The sequence below is a fragment of the Pituophis catenifer genome, unplaced genomic scaffold (assembly GCF_029215685.1).
Source record: "Pituophis catenifer annectens isolate HBS135680 unplaced genomic scaffold, rPitCat1.0.hap2 SCAF_15, whole genome shotgun sequence".
Taxonomy (NCBI): Eukaryota; Metazoa; Chordata; class Lepidosauria; order Squamata; family Colubridae; genus Pituophis; species Pituophis catenifer.
The window spans coordinates 1,754,846-1,773,747 of record NW_027256895.1 but is presented as its reverse complement, the minus strand read 5'-3'; the positions used below and the strand labels follow the sequence as shown (position 1 = coordinate 1,773,747).

Sequence of the window (18,902 nt, the reverse complement as noted above, 5' to 3'; positions counted from 1 at the left end):
GAACAACAGCTCTGCTGGGTCGGGATGATGGGATTTGTAGTCGGTTGCAACTGAGGCAAGGCTGAAAGATGGACGGAAATCTATTTTGGGGGTCCTTGCAGAGCTGAGGGGCTTTCTACGCCCTCCCGCAAGTTGGGAAGCTGATGAAATGACAGAAAAATAAGCATTTTTGAGCAGTGTTGGTTAAACATGGCGCCTCGAAGAGGGGTGGACTTCAACTCCCAGAATTCCCCAGCCAGCAAAGCTGGCTGGGGAATTCTGGGAGTTGAAGTCCACCCCTCTTCGAGGCGCCATGTTTAACCAACACTGCGATAAAGCGAACAGCTCTTTGCACCCAGAAAAAAGGGGGTGTGCAAAGTCAAGCAGCCCCACGAAGCCCCCCCCCACCCCAGTTGGGGACCTCCACCCCCCCCCATCAGCAGTCAGTCGTGATATCGGAGGAGAGGTCTTGGATCCGCCTCGCGCTGCAGTTCTTGCAGAGAATATGGCCGTCGAGGGGGTAGCAGCCGCGGCCCTCCCCTTCGGAAGACAGGAGGAGCCCACACTCCTGGAGAACGGGGCGGGAGAGGAAAAGGAAAACAGGTTGCGACCATTAGGGCTGCTCCCAAGGAGGCCAGCATGGGCCCCTCCCTCCCTCTTGAAGTCATAGAATCCTAGGGCAGGAAGGGACCTCAGAGGTCTTCTAGTCCACCCCAGACAAATGGCTGTCCAATCTTGAAGATAGATAGATAGATAGATAGATAGATAGATAGATAGATAGATAGATAGATAGGTATAGATGATAACTACAGATGATAGATAGAGAGATGGAGAGAAACAGCTGGAGAGATGGATAGAGAGATGGACAGACAGATGTGTGACATAGATAGATACACAGATGATAATGGAGGGATAGATAAGATAGATGGACAGAGATAAGATGACAGATATAATGCAGAGAGAAAGAGAGAGAATAGAGATGGTTAGGTGCATAGACAGACAGAGTGGCCGAGATAATGATAGATGGAGGGAGGGAGAGAGGGAGGGAGAGAGGGAGGGAGGGAGGGGGGGGGAGGGGGGGAAGAGAGAGAGGTAGATAGATACCAGTAGATAGGTGAGAGGGGTGGGGTTAGATACCAGGAGATAGAGAGGGGGTTTGATGGATAGATACTGGGAGAGAGGTAGGTAGGTAGGTAGGTAGGTAGGTAGGTAGATAGATGATAGATATAGGTAGGTAGGTAGGTAGATAGATAGAGATAGATAGATATAGATAGATAGATAGATAGATAGATAGATAGATAGATAGATAGATAGATAGATAGATAGATAATGAGGGAGGGAGAGATGGAGGATGGATAGACCGACACGATGATAGATAGGTAGATAGATAGATAGATAGATAGATAGATAGATAGATAGATAGATAGATAGATAGATAGATAACCAGGAGAGACAGAGAGACAGACACAGAGAGAGATTAGATATATAGATATAGATATAGACATACATATAGATATAAATAGATCTAGATAGATAAAGATAAAGAGAGAGAGAGGAGGGTAGATACTGGGAGAGAGAGAGAGATTAGATATAGATATATAGACATAGATATGGATATGGATATAGATATAGAGAGATAAAGAGAGAGAGAGAGGAGGGTAGATACTGGGAGAGAGAGAGAGATTAGATATATAGATATAGATTCAGATTCAGATTCAGATACAGATACAGATACAGATACAGATACAGATTCAGATTCAGATACAGATACAGATACAGATACAGATACAGATTCAGATTCAGATACAGATACAGATACAGATACAGATACAGATACAGATATATAAAGATAAAGAGAGGGGGGGTAGAGGAGAGAGAGAGAGAGAGAGAGAGAGAGGGAGAGGGAGAGGGAGAGAGGGAGGGAGGGAGGGAGAGAGAGAGAGAGAGAGGGAGGGAGGGAGGGAGGGAGGGAGGGAGAGAGAGAGAGAAGGAGAGAGAGGGAGAGAGAGAGAGAGAGAGATTAGATATAGATCTAGATAGGTAGAATAAATAGATATATAAAGGTAGATAGATGATAGATAGAAAGAGATATAGATGATAGGTAGACAGACAGACAGAGAGATCATAGAATCATAGGGATTGAAGGGACTTCAAAGGTCTTCTAGTCCAACCCTCTGCTTCAGCCGGAGACCCTCTTACCATCCCACACAAACGCCTGCCCAAACTTTCCTTAACAACCTCCAGCACTAGAACCCCCCCCCACCAGTCCCGCTCCACCCGTCGTCCACCTGGGGTGCCCACACTGGGGGTGTCTCTTTTCGGAACTGACAGCAGCCCCCCCCCCCTGCCGTCGCTCACCTCGCACTTGTAGCAGCCGATGTGAAAGCTGCGGTCCAGGGCCACAATCCTCACCGTCTCCTCCTGACCCGGTTCGGGCATGATGGCCTCCCCACACACGGAACATCGGGGGGCAAATTTCCTTTGGGGGGGGGAGAGAACAGGAATCAGGAAGAGACAGGATGTCGGCCCTGCCCTCTTTCCGAGATTTTGGGGCTTCAGGATCCCTGCTTCTCCTGCCTTGCTCGCTGGGGAGGATGGGACTTATAGTACAGCACCCACAGAACATCAGAGGGGAAATTTCCTGGGGGAGGGGGGAACACGAATCAGGAAGATACATGATGTCAACCCTGCCCTCTTCTTGAGATTTGGGGGTTTCGGGATTCCCCGCTGTCCTGCCTTGCTGGCTGGGGAGGATGGGACTTGTGGTACGGCACACACATAGAACATGGGGGCGGCAAATTTCCTGCGGACGGGGGCGGCAAGAATCAGGAAGTGACGTGATGTCGGCCCTGCCCTCTTTCCGAGATTTTGGGGCTTCCGGATCCCTGCTTCTCCTGCCTTGCTGGCTGGGGAGGATGGGACTTATAGTACGGCACCCACAGAACATCAGAGGGCAAATTTCCAGGGGGAGGGGCAGGACAGGAATCAGGAAGAGATATGATGTCGGCCCTGCCCTTTTCCTAAGATTTCGGGATCCCCCGCTGTCCTGCTTTTGCCGGCTGGGGAGGGTGGGACTTGTAGTACGGCCTCCGTACAACTGCAGCACGGCGGATGGGAGTCGTAGTACAGCCTTGGGAGCCAAGCATCTCTTTTGGGATCCTGAGAGACCGCCGAAAACGTGGCTAATTAAGATAGTATTACGCCAAGGCGGACGGACAGGCCCATCCGTAGTCGCCGCTACCATTTCGCCCGAACCGGCTGAATACCTCCACCGAATACCCTTTCCCTGAATCTCACCGGTGGAAATCTTCGATGCAGTGGATCTGGCTGGTGGCGTCCACGGTGAAGGCGATCCCGTCGAGGCAACGGTGGCAAACCACACAGGTGAAGCACTGGGGGTGGTAAGCTTTGCCCATGGCCCGCAGGATCCGGTCCATGATGGGTTTGGAGCACATGGAACATTTCTCCAGGGTCACCTGGCCAGAGAAAGTCAGAGAAATCAGATTTTTTTTTTAAAAAAATAATATATATTATTATTATATAATATATAAGCGGCTTGGCTCGCTTGCTCGAGTCGTCTAAATCCCCCTGCTTTACGAGACAAGAGGGGGACGAGGGCCGTTCCGGTTAACAGGAAGCTGCGTTTTCAGATTACGCCACCAGGGGGAGTCCAACTCCCAGAGATTAGACGGAATGAGAATTTTAAACCTGGAAGACTTCAACTCCCAGAATTCCCCAGCCAGCTTTGCTTTGCTGGCTGGGGAATTCTGGGAGTTGAAGTCCTCCAGGCTTAAAGTTGCCAAGGTTGGAGACCCCTGGATTAGAGCAATGTTTTTCAAACTTAGCCTCTTGTATGAAGATGAGGTGGGCTTCCACTCCCAGAATCCCCCTGGGCTGGCTGGGGAATTCTGGGAGTTGTAGTCCAACTCCTCTTCAAGGGGCTTTAAGTTTGAAAAAGCAGAATTAGAGAAGCCGAAATGCGGCTTGGACTCATTTGAAACCCTCCCCCCCCCCTCAACTCACAATGTAGCAGGATTCACAGTACGACTGGCGGTCGATGGCATAGAACGGCTGTCCCCGCAGGCGGCAGCGGCAAGTAGCACAGGTGAAGCACTCGACGTGGAAGACCTGATCCATGGCCACGCAGCCCGTCCCGTCCCCCACCACGTTCTCCCCGCACTGAGCGCAGCGGCCTGCAAGGGTCAGAGTTCGAGAACTACAATACTCGATACATTTTTTTAAAAAATGGGGGGGGGGAGGGAAAAAAAAATACAAGAACCGTCCCCAAAATTCCCCTCCGCGGTGAGGAAGACCAAATGCCACCCCCCCCCTCCAAAATCAATTTTGAGTCGAAAAAGACCAGGTTTCATCTTAAAATGCCCAGCAACGGCATTTCAAGATAGACTGCTCTTGCACATGGAGGCTCCATTTTTTTTTTTTTTTTAAAAAAGAACATTTTAAAAAAAAAAACCCTCAATTTTAAGGCTCGGAAACCCACCGAAATATTCCGCGGTGGGAGGATTGTTCAAATCGTACATCAGTTTCTTGGTTAGTCGGTCCAGCTCTTCTTCCGGGCGGCACGCGGGAGGCTGCGGGAAAGAGAGGAGAGACGGGGAGAACAGCGGTCGCTAAGCTGGGCGGCTGACAAGCGTGAAACACTGCCCCCCCGCCCCGCTCCCCGGAGTTGAACGTGAAAAAAAACATGGGAATGCGGGCAAGGCTCCTGAGCATGGACCGAGTGCAATCTGCTTCTCCGCCAACAAATTCCTTGGGAATTTAAGCCACCAGGCTATCTGTACAGGTGGATTTACAACTGTTCGTTTAGTGACCGTTTGGAGTTACGATGGCTTATGACCGTTTTTCGCACTTACGACCGTTGCGGCGTCCCCACGGACACGTGATCAACATTCCGACGCTTGGCAACGGACTCGTATTTACGACGGTTTGCGGTGTCCTGGGGGGTTCACATGATTCCCCTTTTGCGACCTTCCGGCGAGCCGAGTCAATGGGGGGGAAGTCAGATTCGCTTAACAACCGAGCGATGAATTTAACGACTGCAGAGGTTCACTTAACAACGGTCGCAAGGGAGGTTGTACAGAAGGGGCGAGACTCATTTAACAACCGTCTCGCTTAACAATGGAAATGTTGGGCTCAATAAGTCAAGAACGACTTTTACTTGCCGCGTAAAACATAGACTCTGGGAACACTTGAGGAGGAGCTGTCCTCAGCCTCATTCTCATACACAAACGGAATTTCTCTTTCCATTCATTCCCACCCTCCTGGGAATCTGGATTGCATTCCATTACCGGATGGAAGCCCCTTCCCCAGAAAGACCCCTACCCTGCCTTCCCCTTCCCCATCATCCCCAGCAGCTAGAGTTACCTGATGGGGAAACCTCAGCCCCACACTGCTGGCAGGAACCAGGGGTGCCGTCAACTCATCCTTCCCAGCTTTCGCCAATCCAGACTGGAACTGGCCCACCGGCGTTCCCAACCTGCCCTGCCCTGCAGGGCCGGCGTAGAAATCCCCATCGCCCAGCCGCTGGCCATAGGAGGAAGGCTCCGGATACCAAGACTCAGCCTCGTGTTGGCGGGCACGGGAGCCCGGTTCGCAGGCGTATTGTGGGGGAGGCTTCACCCCATATCCTAGTTGGAGGGACGGGGGTCCGTAGGCCGTCTCGGCCCTGCGCCGTGGCTGGTTGTAACCCAGCACCGGTTTGGCTACTTTCACCTGGACGTTAAACGGGGGCCCAGCCGAAGAGGACGCCGTGGCGTACGAGGCGGGCATCGGCTGGGGGTACGGCTTGGGTGCTAAGTGGGCACGGTGATATCCATAGACATCCCCCAAACCGGACGAGCCGTACTGGCAGGGCAGCACCGGGGCGGTTTGGTAAGGGGGGTCCAGAGGCTGACGGGCCTCCATAGGGCGGGGTCTTGGCATCCGGCTTGGGGGGCACGAAAAGGGTGGGCTTGTAGGTAGCCGAAGCCGGGCTGGGTTTGGGGGCGCCAGGCTGCAGAGGTGGATACGGCACGGATTCCGCGTTCTGCAATAAACAGGTCACACAATCAGGGGTCCAGGTAGAGAATTTGGGGGACACACACACACACACAGAGGCTCGTCCCCGTCTCCCAGCTTCCTCACCGCTCGTTCGGCCAGGCGTTGCTGGCTGCTCTCCATGTCCGCCAACATGCTGGTGAGCGAATCTATCTGGACATCGAGGTTGGTGGGGTGAAAAGCCCTCAGCTGCTCCGGCGATTCTCCCTCCTGGTGAAAAATATATATATATATATTTTTTTGGAGCGGGGTGGGGTGTCTCCTTAATCGTTCGAACCGTGCTGAACCGATCTGGGCTCCTGTAATGGGGTGACTCCCTGCTTTTGCAAACCTCCGGGCCTACCCACCCCGAGGGCTGCACCTGTTGAACCTCGGCCTGCCCTCTTCCGGCAGAAAGGTGCCAGTTTTTAACAGAAAGAGCTAGAAAGTCCCCGTCTGGGAAATGCGGCTCCCAGGATCCTTGCCGGCGCCTAGTGCAATCCTGGGAGTCGTTCTGGCGAGTAGAACTACAACTCCCAGAATTTCACTAGGCGCCGGCAAAGCTCCCGGGAGCTGCTTTCTCCAGAGGGCACCAGGTTGGGGAAAAACAGCATGGTATCTCGACTGGGTTTGCCTCCCCCCCAGCCAGGCGGGGTCAACCCCGGGCTCTCCTTACCTGCAGGGTGTAGCTGGGAGGTGTAGCGCTATCCCAGGATCCCCGGGAGCCTCGCTCGCTTACGGAGGAGTAGGGGGAGTCTGCAGGAGAGTCCTGAGGGTACAAGGTGGGGCCTGGAGAAGAGGAAGAAGCAGGACAGAGATTCAAACTCAGGACTGGGGACAGGACAGGAAGCTGGGTCCTCTAGGTGTTGTAAACTATAACTCCCAGACCCGCCTGCCTGCTCAGTAGCAGGGCCGGCTGGGAAATGACATTTGCCATTTTAGAGTACAGAAAGTCTCAACTTATGACCGGTCGCTTAACAGACACGATTTCTGTAATTCATAGATCTCCTTCTGGCCCAGCCACTCCATCCATCCATCTTCTGCCTCCATCCATCTTCTGTCTTCATCCATCCATCCATCCATCCATTTGTCCTATCTGTCTATCCATCCATCTTCTGCCTCCATCCATCTTCTGTCTTCATCCATCCATCCATCCATCCATCCATCCATCCATCCAATTGTCCTATCTGTCTATCCATCCATCTTCTGCCTCCATCAATCCACCTTCTGCCTCCATCCATCCATCCATCCATCCACCCACCCACCCACCCACCCACCCATCTTATCTGTTTATCCATCCTTCCATCTTCTGCTTCCACCCACCCACTCACCCATCCATCTTCTGCCTCTATCCATCCATCCATTTTCTGCCTCCCTCCCTCCATCTTCTGTCTCCATCCATCCATCCGTCCATCCGTCCATCCATCCATCATATCTATCTATCTATCTATCATCTATCTATCTATCTATTATCTATCTATCTATCTATCTATCTATCTATCTATCTATCTATCTATCTATCTATTGTAACTATTATCTATATTATCTATCTATCTATCTATCTATCTATCTATCTATCTATCTCTCTATCATAACTATTAGCTATTAGCTATCTATCTCTCTATCTATCTACTGTAACTATATTAACTATCTATCTACTGTATCTATTATCTATCTATCTATCTATCTATCTATCTATCTATCTATCTATCTATCTATCTACTATTATCTATTAACTATCTATCTACTGTATCTATCTATCTATCTATCTATCTATCTATCTATCTATCTATCTATCTATCATCCCCATCCATCCATTCAATTCCTCTGTCTTGATTGGCTGAAAAGTTTTGCCTTCCTTGACGGACGTTTCTCGCAGCTACAGTCCGGCAGTTCCATGGGGAGGACTCATTCTCAGCTATTTATGGGTCTGTTCCCCCATCCCCAACCTGACTTCTTGTTAGAGGAGCAATTAGGGGCCTACCTTACAGGGGTGTCAGGAGTATTTTGCAATGCAACTCAGTGGAGGAGGAGCAAAACCAGCAAATTACCCCAACCGTGTGGCCACTTGAAGACAGGCGGAACTGGGGAAAATTCTGGGAGTCGTAGTTCTTCCGTCTTCAAGTGGTCCAGTCGAGAAATTGTGCATTAAAGGGTCCGCCCCCTCCCAATTTGTGCAGAAAGCCCTTCCCCAAATACTGATGGGCCCCCACATTTACCTGGCGGAGGGGGCTTGTCCCGGGAAGGGCCCCCCACTGAGCTCATCGCCCCATTGGTCTCCGGAGTTCGGTGGGTGGGTCTGGGGGCTGCAGGGACGGAGGCAAAGCTCTTCTGAACCTTGCAGACGGCTGGGGCAGATACGGTGACATCCGGCTGGGCCAGGACCCCCACTTGCTTTGGGGGCAGCCAGGTGGGGCCGGACATGCCGAGGGAAGCTGGATTTGGGTGGGTGGGACAGAGCAAAAACATTGAGTCAAAATTGGAATGGAACAGGATGGCTGTGCTTTCCTGGCCAATCCTTAATTTCCCCCCCCCCCCCATTTTGTTTTGGAAGTTCTGCTTTTGAATCAGTTAAGAGTTTCAGCTGAACCTGAGTTAGGAAGGAAGGAAGGAAGGAAGGAAGGAAGGAAGGAAGGAAGGAAGGAAGGAAGGAAGGAAGGAAGGAAGGAAGGAAGGAGAAAGAGAGAGATGATAAATAGAGGGATGGATGGATGGATAGACTGTGGTATATATTTTTATTTTATTTTATTTTATTTTATTTTATTTTATTTTATTTTATTTTATTTTATTTATTTTATTTTATTTTATTAAATTTTATTAAATTTTATTAAATTTTATTAAATTTTATTAAATTTTATTAAATTTTATTAAATTTTATTAAATTTCTATACCGCCCTACTCCCGAAGGACTCAGGGCAGTGAACAGCCACAGAATAATATATGTATGTTTATATGTATGTATGTATGTATGTATGTATGTATGTATGTATATGTATATGTATATGTATATGTATATGTATATGTATATGTATATGTATATGTATATGTATATGTATATGTATATATATATATGGTAAAAAAAAGAAGCAGACATACTGCGAACTCCGGAACTTAAGATTTTAAAATTTTAAAAGAATTAAAATTTTATTTTACTAAGCTTTCATCAGCCATCAGCTGACATCGTCAGAGTATTTAACTACCATTACAGAGATCTCTGCCCTTATATGCCATTCGTATTTTTAGAATAGTTTGTAATAGATATAGATATATATATATTTACGTAGGAAAAATCCTGGCTAGAACAGTAGTGCACATATAGACCTACGGGGGAAAAAAAAAGAACAAAATAAATATTTGACCGTTACAGGGAGGAGTCATAAAATGAGGGTGTGGCTGACTGATGAAGCTTTATAAGGCCGAAATAGATCTATCTTAGTCTCCCTTAAGTCTTACAGCAGACAGCATAATGCTGCTTAAATGTCTGATAAAGCCTAGAAAATAGTGATTTGGGATGTCACTTAACTATGGCAATACAAACATCTTGATTTACGTAGGAAAAACCCTGGCTAGAACAGTAATGCATATACATACATACATACATACATACATACATACATACATACATATATATACATATATATATATATATATATATAAAAGAAGCGATAGACATCACGATCTCCGGAACGTTTAAAAGTTTAAAAAAAATTTATTTTAAAACTTGTGCTAAGCTTTCGTTGGCCCCTACCGACTTTGTCAGAGTATAAAATCACCATTGAAGAGCTGCTTGCTTTTATGTAATCAATTTGGTCATTGCGCGTGTAACAGGCCCACACCTATATATATATATATATATATATATATATATATATATATATATATATATATGAGAGAGAGAGACAAGAAAGAGGTAGATACATATAAATATAAAGAATAGATGAACGAATAGATAAGGGATAGAGAGAGAGAGAAAGAAATAGAGAGATGATAAATAGTGGGATGGACAGATGGAGAGAAAGAGATAGGCAAGAGAGAGGTAGATACAGATATATAAATACAGATAGAAATGATAAATAAATGAATGAATGGATAGATAATGATGATAGGTAGGTAGATAGATAGATAGATAGATAGATAGATAGATAGATAGATAGATAGATAGATAGATGATAAATATAGACAGAAATAGAGAGATGATAGATGAATAGATAGATAGATATAGACAGAAATAGAGAGATGATAGATGAAGAGAGAGAGAGAGGGGGACAGACGGACGAATACCGTAGGTAGTTGGGAGACATAAAGGATAATTAGAACTGCAGAATAAACCATGGCTACCAACCTGCCTTCCATGGAGGACCTACATAAGTCAAAAAGAGGGCTGGGAAAATATCTACAGACCCCTCGCATCCTGGACATAAACTGTTTCAACTCCTATCCTCAAAACGACGCTATAGGGCATTGCACACCAGAACAACTAGACACAAGGACAGTTATTTCCTCCGAACGCCATCCCTCTGCTAAACAACGAATTCCCACAATGCTATCAAACCCTTTCCTAAGACTGCATTCCTATTCTTCTTCTCATCCTTCTTAGTCCCTGTCTCTTCCCACTTATGGCTCTATCCACGTTGCTTGTCTCTTTACGATTTATATTGTTTTGTTTGTTTCCTAGCATGGTTTGATTGCTTATTAGTAACCTATGGCTATCACCAAATGCTGTATCTTATGATTCTTGATGGATGTATTTTATTTTTCTTTATGAGAAAAACACTGAGAGCGTAGGCACCCAAGACAAATTCCTTGTGTCTCCCATCACACTCGGCCAATAAAGAATTCCATTCCATTCCATTCCATTAATTACAGAGAGAGAGAGAGAGGCAAGAGAGGTAGATAGAGATAGAGATAGATATAAATAGAAATTAAAAAAATAAAGAGAGAGATAATAGATGAATGGATAGATATAAAGAAATGGAGAGAGATGAGAGAAAGATATGGAAAGAAAGAAGGAAGGAAGGAAGGAAGGAAGGAAGGAAGGAAGGAAGGAAGGAAGGAAGGAAAGGAAGGAAGGAAGAAAGGAACAAAGAAAGAAAAGAGAGAGAAAGAAAGGAAGGAAGAAAGAAAGAAAGAAAAGAGAGAGAGAAAGGAAGGAAGGAGGGAAGGAAGGAAGGAAGAAAAGAGAGAGAGAAAGAAAGGAAGGAAGAAAGGAAGGAAGGAAAGAAGAAAGGAAGGAAGGAAAGAAGGAAAGGAAGGAACGAAGGAAGGAACGAAGAAAGAAAAGAGAGAGAGAGAAAGGAAGGAAGAAAGAAAGAAAGAAAAGAGAGAGAGAAAGGAAGGAAGGAGAGAAGGAAGGAAGGAAGGAAAGGAAGGAACAAAGGAAGGAAGGAACGAAGAAAGAAAAGAGAGAGAGAAAGGAAGGAAGAAAGAAAGAAAGAAAAGAGAGAGAGAAAGGAAGGAAGGAGGGAAGGAAGGAAGAAAAGAGAGAGAAAGAAAGGAAGGAAGGAAGGAAGAAAGAAAGAAAGAAAGAAAAGAGAGAGAAAGAAAGGAAGGAGGGAAGGAAGGAAGAAAAGAGAGAGAGAAAGGAAGGAAAGAAAGAAAGAAAGAAAGAAAGAAAGAAAGAAAGAAAGAAAGAAAGAAAGAAAGAAAGAAAGAAAGCTATGAGAATAAGCCATAAATCTGCAAACAAACCATATGCTCATGTTTTGCCTCATGGCAAGCCATTTTCAAACCATGATTAGGGCATTACTAAAAACACAGTGGCAAAGACCTTGTGATACTAACATGCTAAACATTTACACGCAAGGAAACAAACCACAATTCCAGTCAATCTGCCGGCCTTACAGAGAAACCCTATTTTTCTCCCTAATTCCTCCAGTTTAAATGATCATCCACCGCCCTAGAGATTCAGTGAGCCACGAGGAGGCCACGTGGGAATCCAGACACGGCTACCCGTCCTCCCGCCAGTTCACACGAAGGCTTTTGCAAACTTGGGTTAACCCCCTCTCCTTTCCTGCACGCCCCCAAGCGCCATCTGAAAAAAAAAAATCAAAACAATCCACAAAACTGATTCACCCGTTTTAGGCTCCGGTTTCCCAAACTCCGGTTCGACAAACTACCATTCCTGGCGTTTTGAGTTCCCCAAAAGCCACAAATCATGGCTTAGCACCAATACAAGCCCGGGATTGCCTCTCCGTAAAACAAGCCACCTTGTAACTTAGTGGAGGTCGTGTTTCGTCCATTTTGGGGCATCAACTCCGGCAACCAATTTGGTAAATCAAGAGTTTTTTTTCAAAGTTTCAACTTTGGATGGATTTCAATTCCCAGAATTCCCCCAGCTGGCTGGCTGGGGGGAATTCTGGGAATTGAAGTCTACCCGGCTTCAAAGTCGCTTCAAAGTGGCCAAGTTTGAATAACCCAGCAATAAACCATGTTGCCATTATTGCCACGGGCAAACAGGCGGCCATATAAATCTCCTAACTAAAATTAAAACCAATAAAATGATAAAATAATAAAATTAAATTAAATTAAATAAGTAAAAAATAAAATAAAATAAATTAATAAAATAATAAATAAAATAAAATCAGCAAAAAATAAAATCAGCAAAAAATAAAATAAAATAATAAAATGATACATAAATTAAAATAAAATAAGTAAAAAATAAAATAAAATAAAATAAAATCAGTAAAAACCAAACAAAATAAAATAAAATGATAGAATAATAAATAAAATAAAATGAGTAAAAAATAAAATAAAATAAAATGAGTAAAAAATAAAATAAAATAATAAAATAACAAATAAAATAAAATAAATTAAAATAAATTAAAATAAAATCAGTAAAAAATAAAATAAAATAATAAAATAACAAATAAAATAAAATAAAATAAAATCAGTAAAAAATGAAATAAAATAATAAAATAACAAATAAAATAAAATAAAATAAAATAAGTAAAAAATAAAATAAATCAGGGCTTTGCAGCCTGCGCGTGACGTCACTCACCTCCCCCCCCACCCGCTCCCGCCCCGCCCAACACTTCCCCGCATCCTTCCCCAACGTGTCGCCCGCCCAGATGCCTGGGACAATGCTGCCAGGCAGCGCCACATGGGCTGCGGAGTACCACAAGCTGGCTCAAGCTGCAGCCCCTCCCGGGCCAGCTTTCAAAACTGGGGAGGGGGGGGGCGTCGAGCACTCTGCACGTGCTCGGGGGTGCTCGGGGCTCCCCGCTTTGCCAAGGAGCCAAGGTGGGGAGGGGGGGGCTCAGATAGACTAGGAGGGGGGGCTCAGAAAGAGCTGGGAGGGGGGGCTCAGCTGGATGCAAAGCGGAGACCCCCAAGAAGAGCCCCCTCCCCAATTTAGATTAAACTCCCCCCCACCCCACCCTAAATGGACCAGGTTAAAGCCCCCCCCCCATCTCTGCCCCCTCCTCACCTGATCCAGGCGTCTCTCTCGGCCCCCTCCCGCGCCCAGAAAACTTTCTCCAAAACTTTCTCCAAAACTTTCTCCGCTCCGGACGCGGCAAAAAAACTTTCTTTCTTTTTGGGGGGAACTTTTTTTTTTTTTTTTTAAGATGGAACACCCCCCCTCCTTCTGGGTGACGTCACCGCATTCCACAGCGTCACGTGGAGCCTGGGAATTCCTGCCACTTCCGGTGGGTGGGTGGGTTGGTGAGAGGGAGGGAAGGAGGGAAGGAGGGAGGGCAGGAATGAATGAATGCAAGCCCCTGGGATGAGGCTGAGCCCTCCCTTCCTCCCCCACCCCCACCTGGAAATCTGCACAGGTGGGGACTCCAAAGCCCATGCTCCACACCCTACAGGGTGGGGGTGGGGGCAGAAGAGTGGGTGGGTGGGTTTTGCAATCTCCTCCTGTGGAGGTTGGGAAAGACCCCCACTCCCCTCTTTGGAATTGTTGCAAGGGTCTCCCGTCTTGAGTGCCAGGTGGGGACTCCACTCCCCATGCTCCCCAGCCTGCAGGAGGGCAGAAGACTGGGGTGGGTGCATGGGTGGGTTTTGCAGCCTCCTCCTGTGGAGGTTGGGAAAGACCCCCACCTCCTCTTTGGAATTGTTTTCAAGGGTAACTATTCCCGCCTGAGTGCCATGGGGGGGGGACTCCACTCCCCATGCTCCCCAGCCTGCATGGGCAGAGACGGGAGGAGGGGGCTGCGATCCTGCACAGAGGAAGAAGCAGCTTCTCTGGAAAAAAAAAAAAAAAAGCACCATTCCTTAGATTTTTGCAAGGGTATTGCAGATTAAAGATGAACAGAGGGATCTTGGAGGTCATCTAGTCCAACCCCCTCTGGAAATTTGTCAGCATTTCTGACACATGGCAATCCCAATCTCTTCTTTCTAATGTATGTAATGGGGAAAGGGGGGGGTCCCCTTGGACTCCAACCCCCAGCAGCCCTACTCTTTGCCTGGGCCGGCTAAGCATCCTGGGAAATGTAGTTCCTGCACATCTGGGTGGGGTGTGGGGGGGGGAGAAGGGGAGGGCCGAGGGAGGGGCTGGCAGAGGGGGCTCCCGGGGTGGGGGGAGGGCAACCAGACAGACTCGCGCCCGGCTGAGACAGGACAGGGTGTGCCAGCCGCTCGCCTGGCGGGTTTCATCACCCGGCGAGCCTCTGCTTGCCTCGGGTGTGAGTGTGATTGTGGGTATTTGTGTGTCTGGAATTTTGGCTTCTCCAAATTCCCGGGGATTTGGGGAAGGGGGGGCAATTTTGCAAGGGTGGGGGAGATAGACCTTCCTTTTTTTCTCCCTTCCCCCCCCACCAGGAGGAAATTCTGATCTTCTTCCCTCCAGGAGGTTAGTAAGTGAAACGGTCGTTAAGCGAATCCAGCTTCCCCCCATGGACTTGGCTCGTCGGGAGGTCGCCGAAGGGGATCCCCGTCCATCGTAAATACGAATCGGTTGCCAGGCGTTTTCATTTTGATCACGTGACCACAGGGAGGCTGCGACGGTCGTAAGTGTGAAAAAGCGGTCGTGAGACACTTTTTTCAATGCCGGCGTAACTTTGAAAAAACGGTCACTAAATGAATGGTCGTAAATCGAGGACTAGCTGTATAGGGTCTTCCGCTCGAGCAGAGGGTTGGACTGGATGACCTCCAGGGTCCCTTCCAAGTCTGTTACAGGGAGTCCTCAATTTATTCAATTAGTGACCGTTCTGTTACAAGTGTGACTTACGACCATTTTTCACACTTAACGACCATTGCAGCGTTCAGATTTAGATTCCGATGCTTGACAAATGGTTCACATTTATGACGGTCACCTTTTGTGATCTCCTTTTGTGACCTCCTGACAATCAAAGTCAATGGGAGAAACCAGACTCACTTAACGGCTGTGTAACTCACTTAACAACCGCAGTGATTCCCTTAACAACGGTGGCAAGGAAGGTCCTAAAAAGGGGCAAAACTCAGTGAACAAATCTCACTTAGCCACCGAAACGTTGTGGGGAGGGGTTTCCATTGCGGCCGTAAGACGAGGACACTCCGCCAATTACAATTGACGCGGTTTCTCATTTAACGACGGCAGCGATTCACTTAACAAAACACGGCATGAAGAGTCGTAAAATGGGACAAAACTCCCCGAAACTAATTTCTCGTCGATTCTGGGCTCGGTTGTGGTCGTATGTTGAGGACTAACCGTATTCTGAGATAGGGCTTGGCATCGGAGCATGTGCAGAGTGCCTGGACGGCCCTTGTAGGAATGGGGAGTCTCGGCTCCTTCTGCATCGCAGTGCATGGCCACGGGACTGGCAGTGCGGTGCAGTGGTTGGAGCATGGGGGAAGAGCCGAACGAGAGCCCCGCCGTGCTCCGGAGGAAAAGTCCTGGGTTCAAATCCCTCGGAAAGGCCAGGCGGCGGCTCTCCTGCCACCCCGGCACTGCAACAGCCAGCTTTGCCTTGGCTCCTTCCGTGGGGTTTTGTGCCCCCTGGAAAGAGTGCCGGTAACTGCAGTAAGACTGCAGTAACTCAGTCATTAAGCGAATCACTGCAGCAACACGGTCATTAAGCGAATCCGGCTTCCCTATTGACTTTGCTTGTCAGGGGATCGCATGATCGCCGGGACTCTGCAACCGTCATAAGTACATGCCAGTTGCATGAATTTTCATCACGTGACTAGGGAGAAGATGCAGTGGTCGTAAGTGTGAAAAATGGTCATAAGTCGCTTTTTTTCAATGCCGCTGTAAGTTTGAACGATCACTAAGCGAATGGTTGTAAGTCAAAGACTACTTAAAAGTATCGACACCAGGCCTGGGTTTAACCTCAGCCACTTGAAGATTTGCCGACTTCAACTCCCAGAATTCCCTGGGGAATTCTGGGAGTTGAAGTCCACTGAAGAATTCTGGGAGCTAAAGTCCACTGGGAAATTCTGGCAACTGACGTTCACTGGGGAATTATGGGAGTTGAAGTTCACTGGAGGAATTATGGGAGTTAAAGTCCACTGGGGAATTCTGGGAGCTGAAGTCCACTGGGGAATTCTGAGAGTTGAAGTCCACTGGGGGAATTCTGGGAGCTGATGTTCACTGGGGAATTCTGGGAGTTAAAGTCCACTGGGGGAATTCTGGGAGTTAAAGTCCACTGGGGGAATTCTGGGAGTTGAAGTCCACTGGGGGAATTCTGGGAGCTGATGTTCACTGGGGAATTCTGGGAGTTAAAGTCCACTGGGGGAATTCTGGGAGTTGAAGTCCACTAGGGGAATTCTAGGAGCTGACGTTCACTGGGGAATTCTGGGAGTTAAAGTCCACTGGGGAATTCTGGGAGTTGAAGTCCACTGGGGGAATTCTAGGAGCTGACGTCCACTGGGGAATTCTGGAAGCTGACGTTCACTGGGGGAATTCTGGGAGTTGAAGTCCCGTGGGGAATTCTGGGAGTTGAAGTCCACTAGGGGAATTCTAGGAGCTGACGTTCACTGGGGAATTCTGGGAGTTAAAGTCCACTGGGGAATTCTGGGAGTTGAAGTCCACTGGGGGAATTCTGGGAGCTGACGTCCACTGGAGAATTCTGGGAGTTGAAGTCCACTGGGGGAATTCTGGGAGTTGAAGTCCATAAGTCTTAAAGTTTCCAAAGTTGGACACCCCTGGTCTATAGAGTTTCCTGCTTGAGCAGCGGGTTGGGCTAAATGACCTCTAGGGTCCCTTCCAACTTTGTTACTGTTCCCTCCAAGGTCCGTTTCAATTCTGCCCTTCAGGAAACGGCTGCCCCGTTGGACCCACAAGCCCATCATTCCCAACCTCTCGCACGGGGGTTGTTTTCTCTTCCTTTGGAGGAAAAAAAGACAAAATAAAACCTTTGTAAAAAACCACGGCGCCCGTCTGCCGACATTCCCACCCGGGCCTGGGAAGCCTTCAAAGCCGCTCGGCTTCCTTGAAAACCGCGGGCGGGCAGGAGTCCAACCGGTTGAGTTTCCTGCTGCCCTTTTTTTTTTTTGCTGGGCGTGCAGTTTTTTGGGAACCTCAGGGCCCGTCCCTGGCGGAGGAAACCGGCGGTTCCGTTCAATTCCTCCCAAGCGGCCCGAACATTAAAAAAAAACAAAACCTGCAACCACTAACCACCATTGTTGGTTAAAATTGCTGGGCGGGAAGGCCGAGCCCGGATTGGATTTATTTTAAGAAAAGAAGAATATTTTTAAGGATAGTTTCGCCCTCCCTCGTCTCTTTTCGAGGGTTTCTTTTCCTGATCTCTGCCCCCGATGTTGCAAGATGGCTTGTCTATGCTTGTTTCTCCTTTCCGAGAAAAGCTAGCTTGTTCCCGGCGAAATTTCCAACGCCTGCAGGGCGAGAGGCTCTGTTTTTAGACGTTTTATTCCCAACCGTGTGAAAATCCCACTGGATGGGTGTGCAAATTGACAGCCAACGGGTTAGGGAATTCTGGGAGTTGAAGTCCACGCGTCTTTGAAGTACGCTAGCTAGGGAATTCTGGGAACAGAGGCCCACTTATCTTGAAGCATGGCTGACTGGAGGATTCTGGGAGTTGAAGTCCAGCCATGTTAAAGTACACTGGCTGGATGAGGAATTCTGGGAGTTGAAGTCCACCTATCTTAAAGCATGGTTGGCTGGGGAATTTTGGGAGTTGAAGTCCACGCCTGTTAAAGCCTGCTGGCTAAGAATTCTGGGAGTTGAAGTCCATCCCTGTTTAAAGGATGCTGGCTGGATGAGGAATTCTGGGAATCAAAGTCCACTCATCTTAAAGCATGGGTGACTGGAGGATTCTGGGAATTGAAGTCAACCCATCTTAAAGCATGGCTGACTGGAGGATTCTGGGAGTTGAAGTCCAGCCATCTTAAAGTAAAGTACACTGGCTGGATGAGGAATTCTGGGAAATGAAGTCCACCTATCTTAAAGCTGACTGGAAGATTCTGGGAATTGTAATCGACCCCCTCTTTAAAAATGCTGACTAGGGAATTCTGGGAGTTGAAGTCCACCTCTATTAAATCATGCTGGCTGGGGAATTCTGGGAATAGAGGCCCACTTATCTTAAAGCCTGCTGGCTAAGAATTCTGGGAGTTGAAGTCCAGCCATCTTAAAGGATGCTGGCTGGATGAGGAATTTTGGGAATTGAAGTCCACTTATTTTTGGAGGATTCTGGGAGTTGAAGTCCACCCATCTTAAAGCATGCTGGCTGGGGAATTCTGGGAGTTGTAGTCCACGCCTGTGAAAGGATGCTGACTAAGGAATTCTGGGATTTGAAGTCCACCTCTATTAAATCATGCTGGCTGGGGAATTCTGGGAATAGAGGCCCCACTTGTTTTAAAGCATGGCTGGCTAAGAATTCTGGGAGTTGAAGTCCAGCATCTTAAAGTACAATGGCTGGATGATGAAATCTGGGAACCGAAGTCGTCCTATCTTAAAGCATGCTGGTTGGGGAATTCTGGGAGTTGTAGTCCACGCCTGTTAAAGGATG

The 18,902-nt window shown here is 47.6% G+C and overlaps 1 protein-coding gene across 1 annotated transcript; it reads right to left on the bottom strand.

Moving 5' to 3' along the window:
- Window positions 1-415: 415 nt before the first annotated feature.
- LOC139324268 (thyroid receptor-interacting protein 6-like) lies at window positions 416-13,555 on the bottom strand. Its single transcript, XM_070953988.1, is given in 11 exon segments — window positions 416-547; window positions 2,338-2,458; window positions 3,277-3,455; window positions 4,003-4,172; window positions 4,478-4,568; window positions 5,362-5,877; window positions 5,879-6,022; window positions 6,121-6,243; window positions 6,689-6,801; window positions 8,232-8,447; window positions 13,439-13,555. Coding segments are annotated over 10 exon segments (1,794 nt in total). The 5' UTR covers window positions 8,437-8,447; window positions 13,439-13,555.
- Between the last annotated feature and the right edge of the window lie 5,347 nt (window positions 13,556-18,902).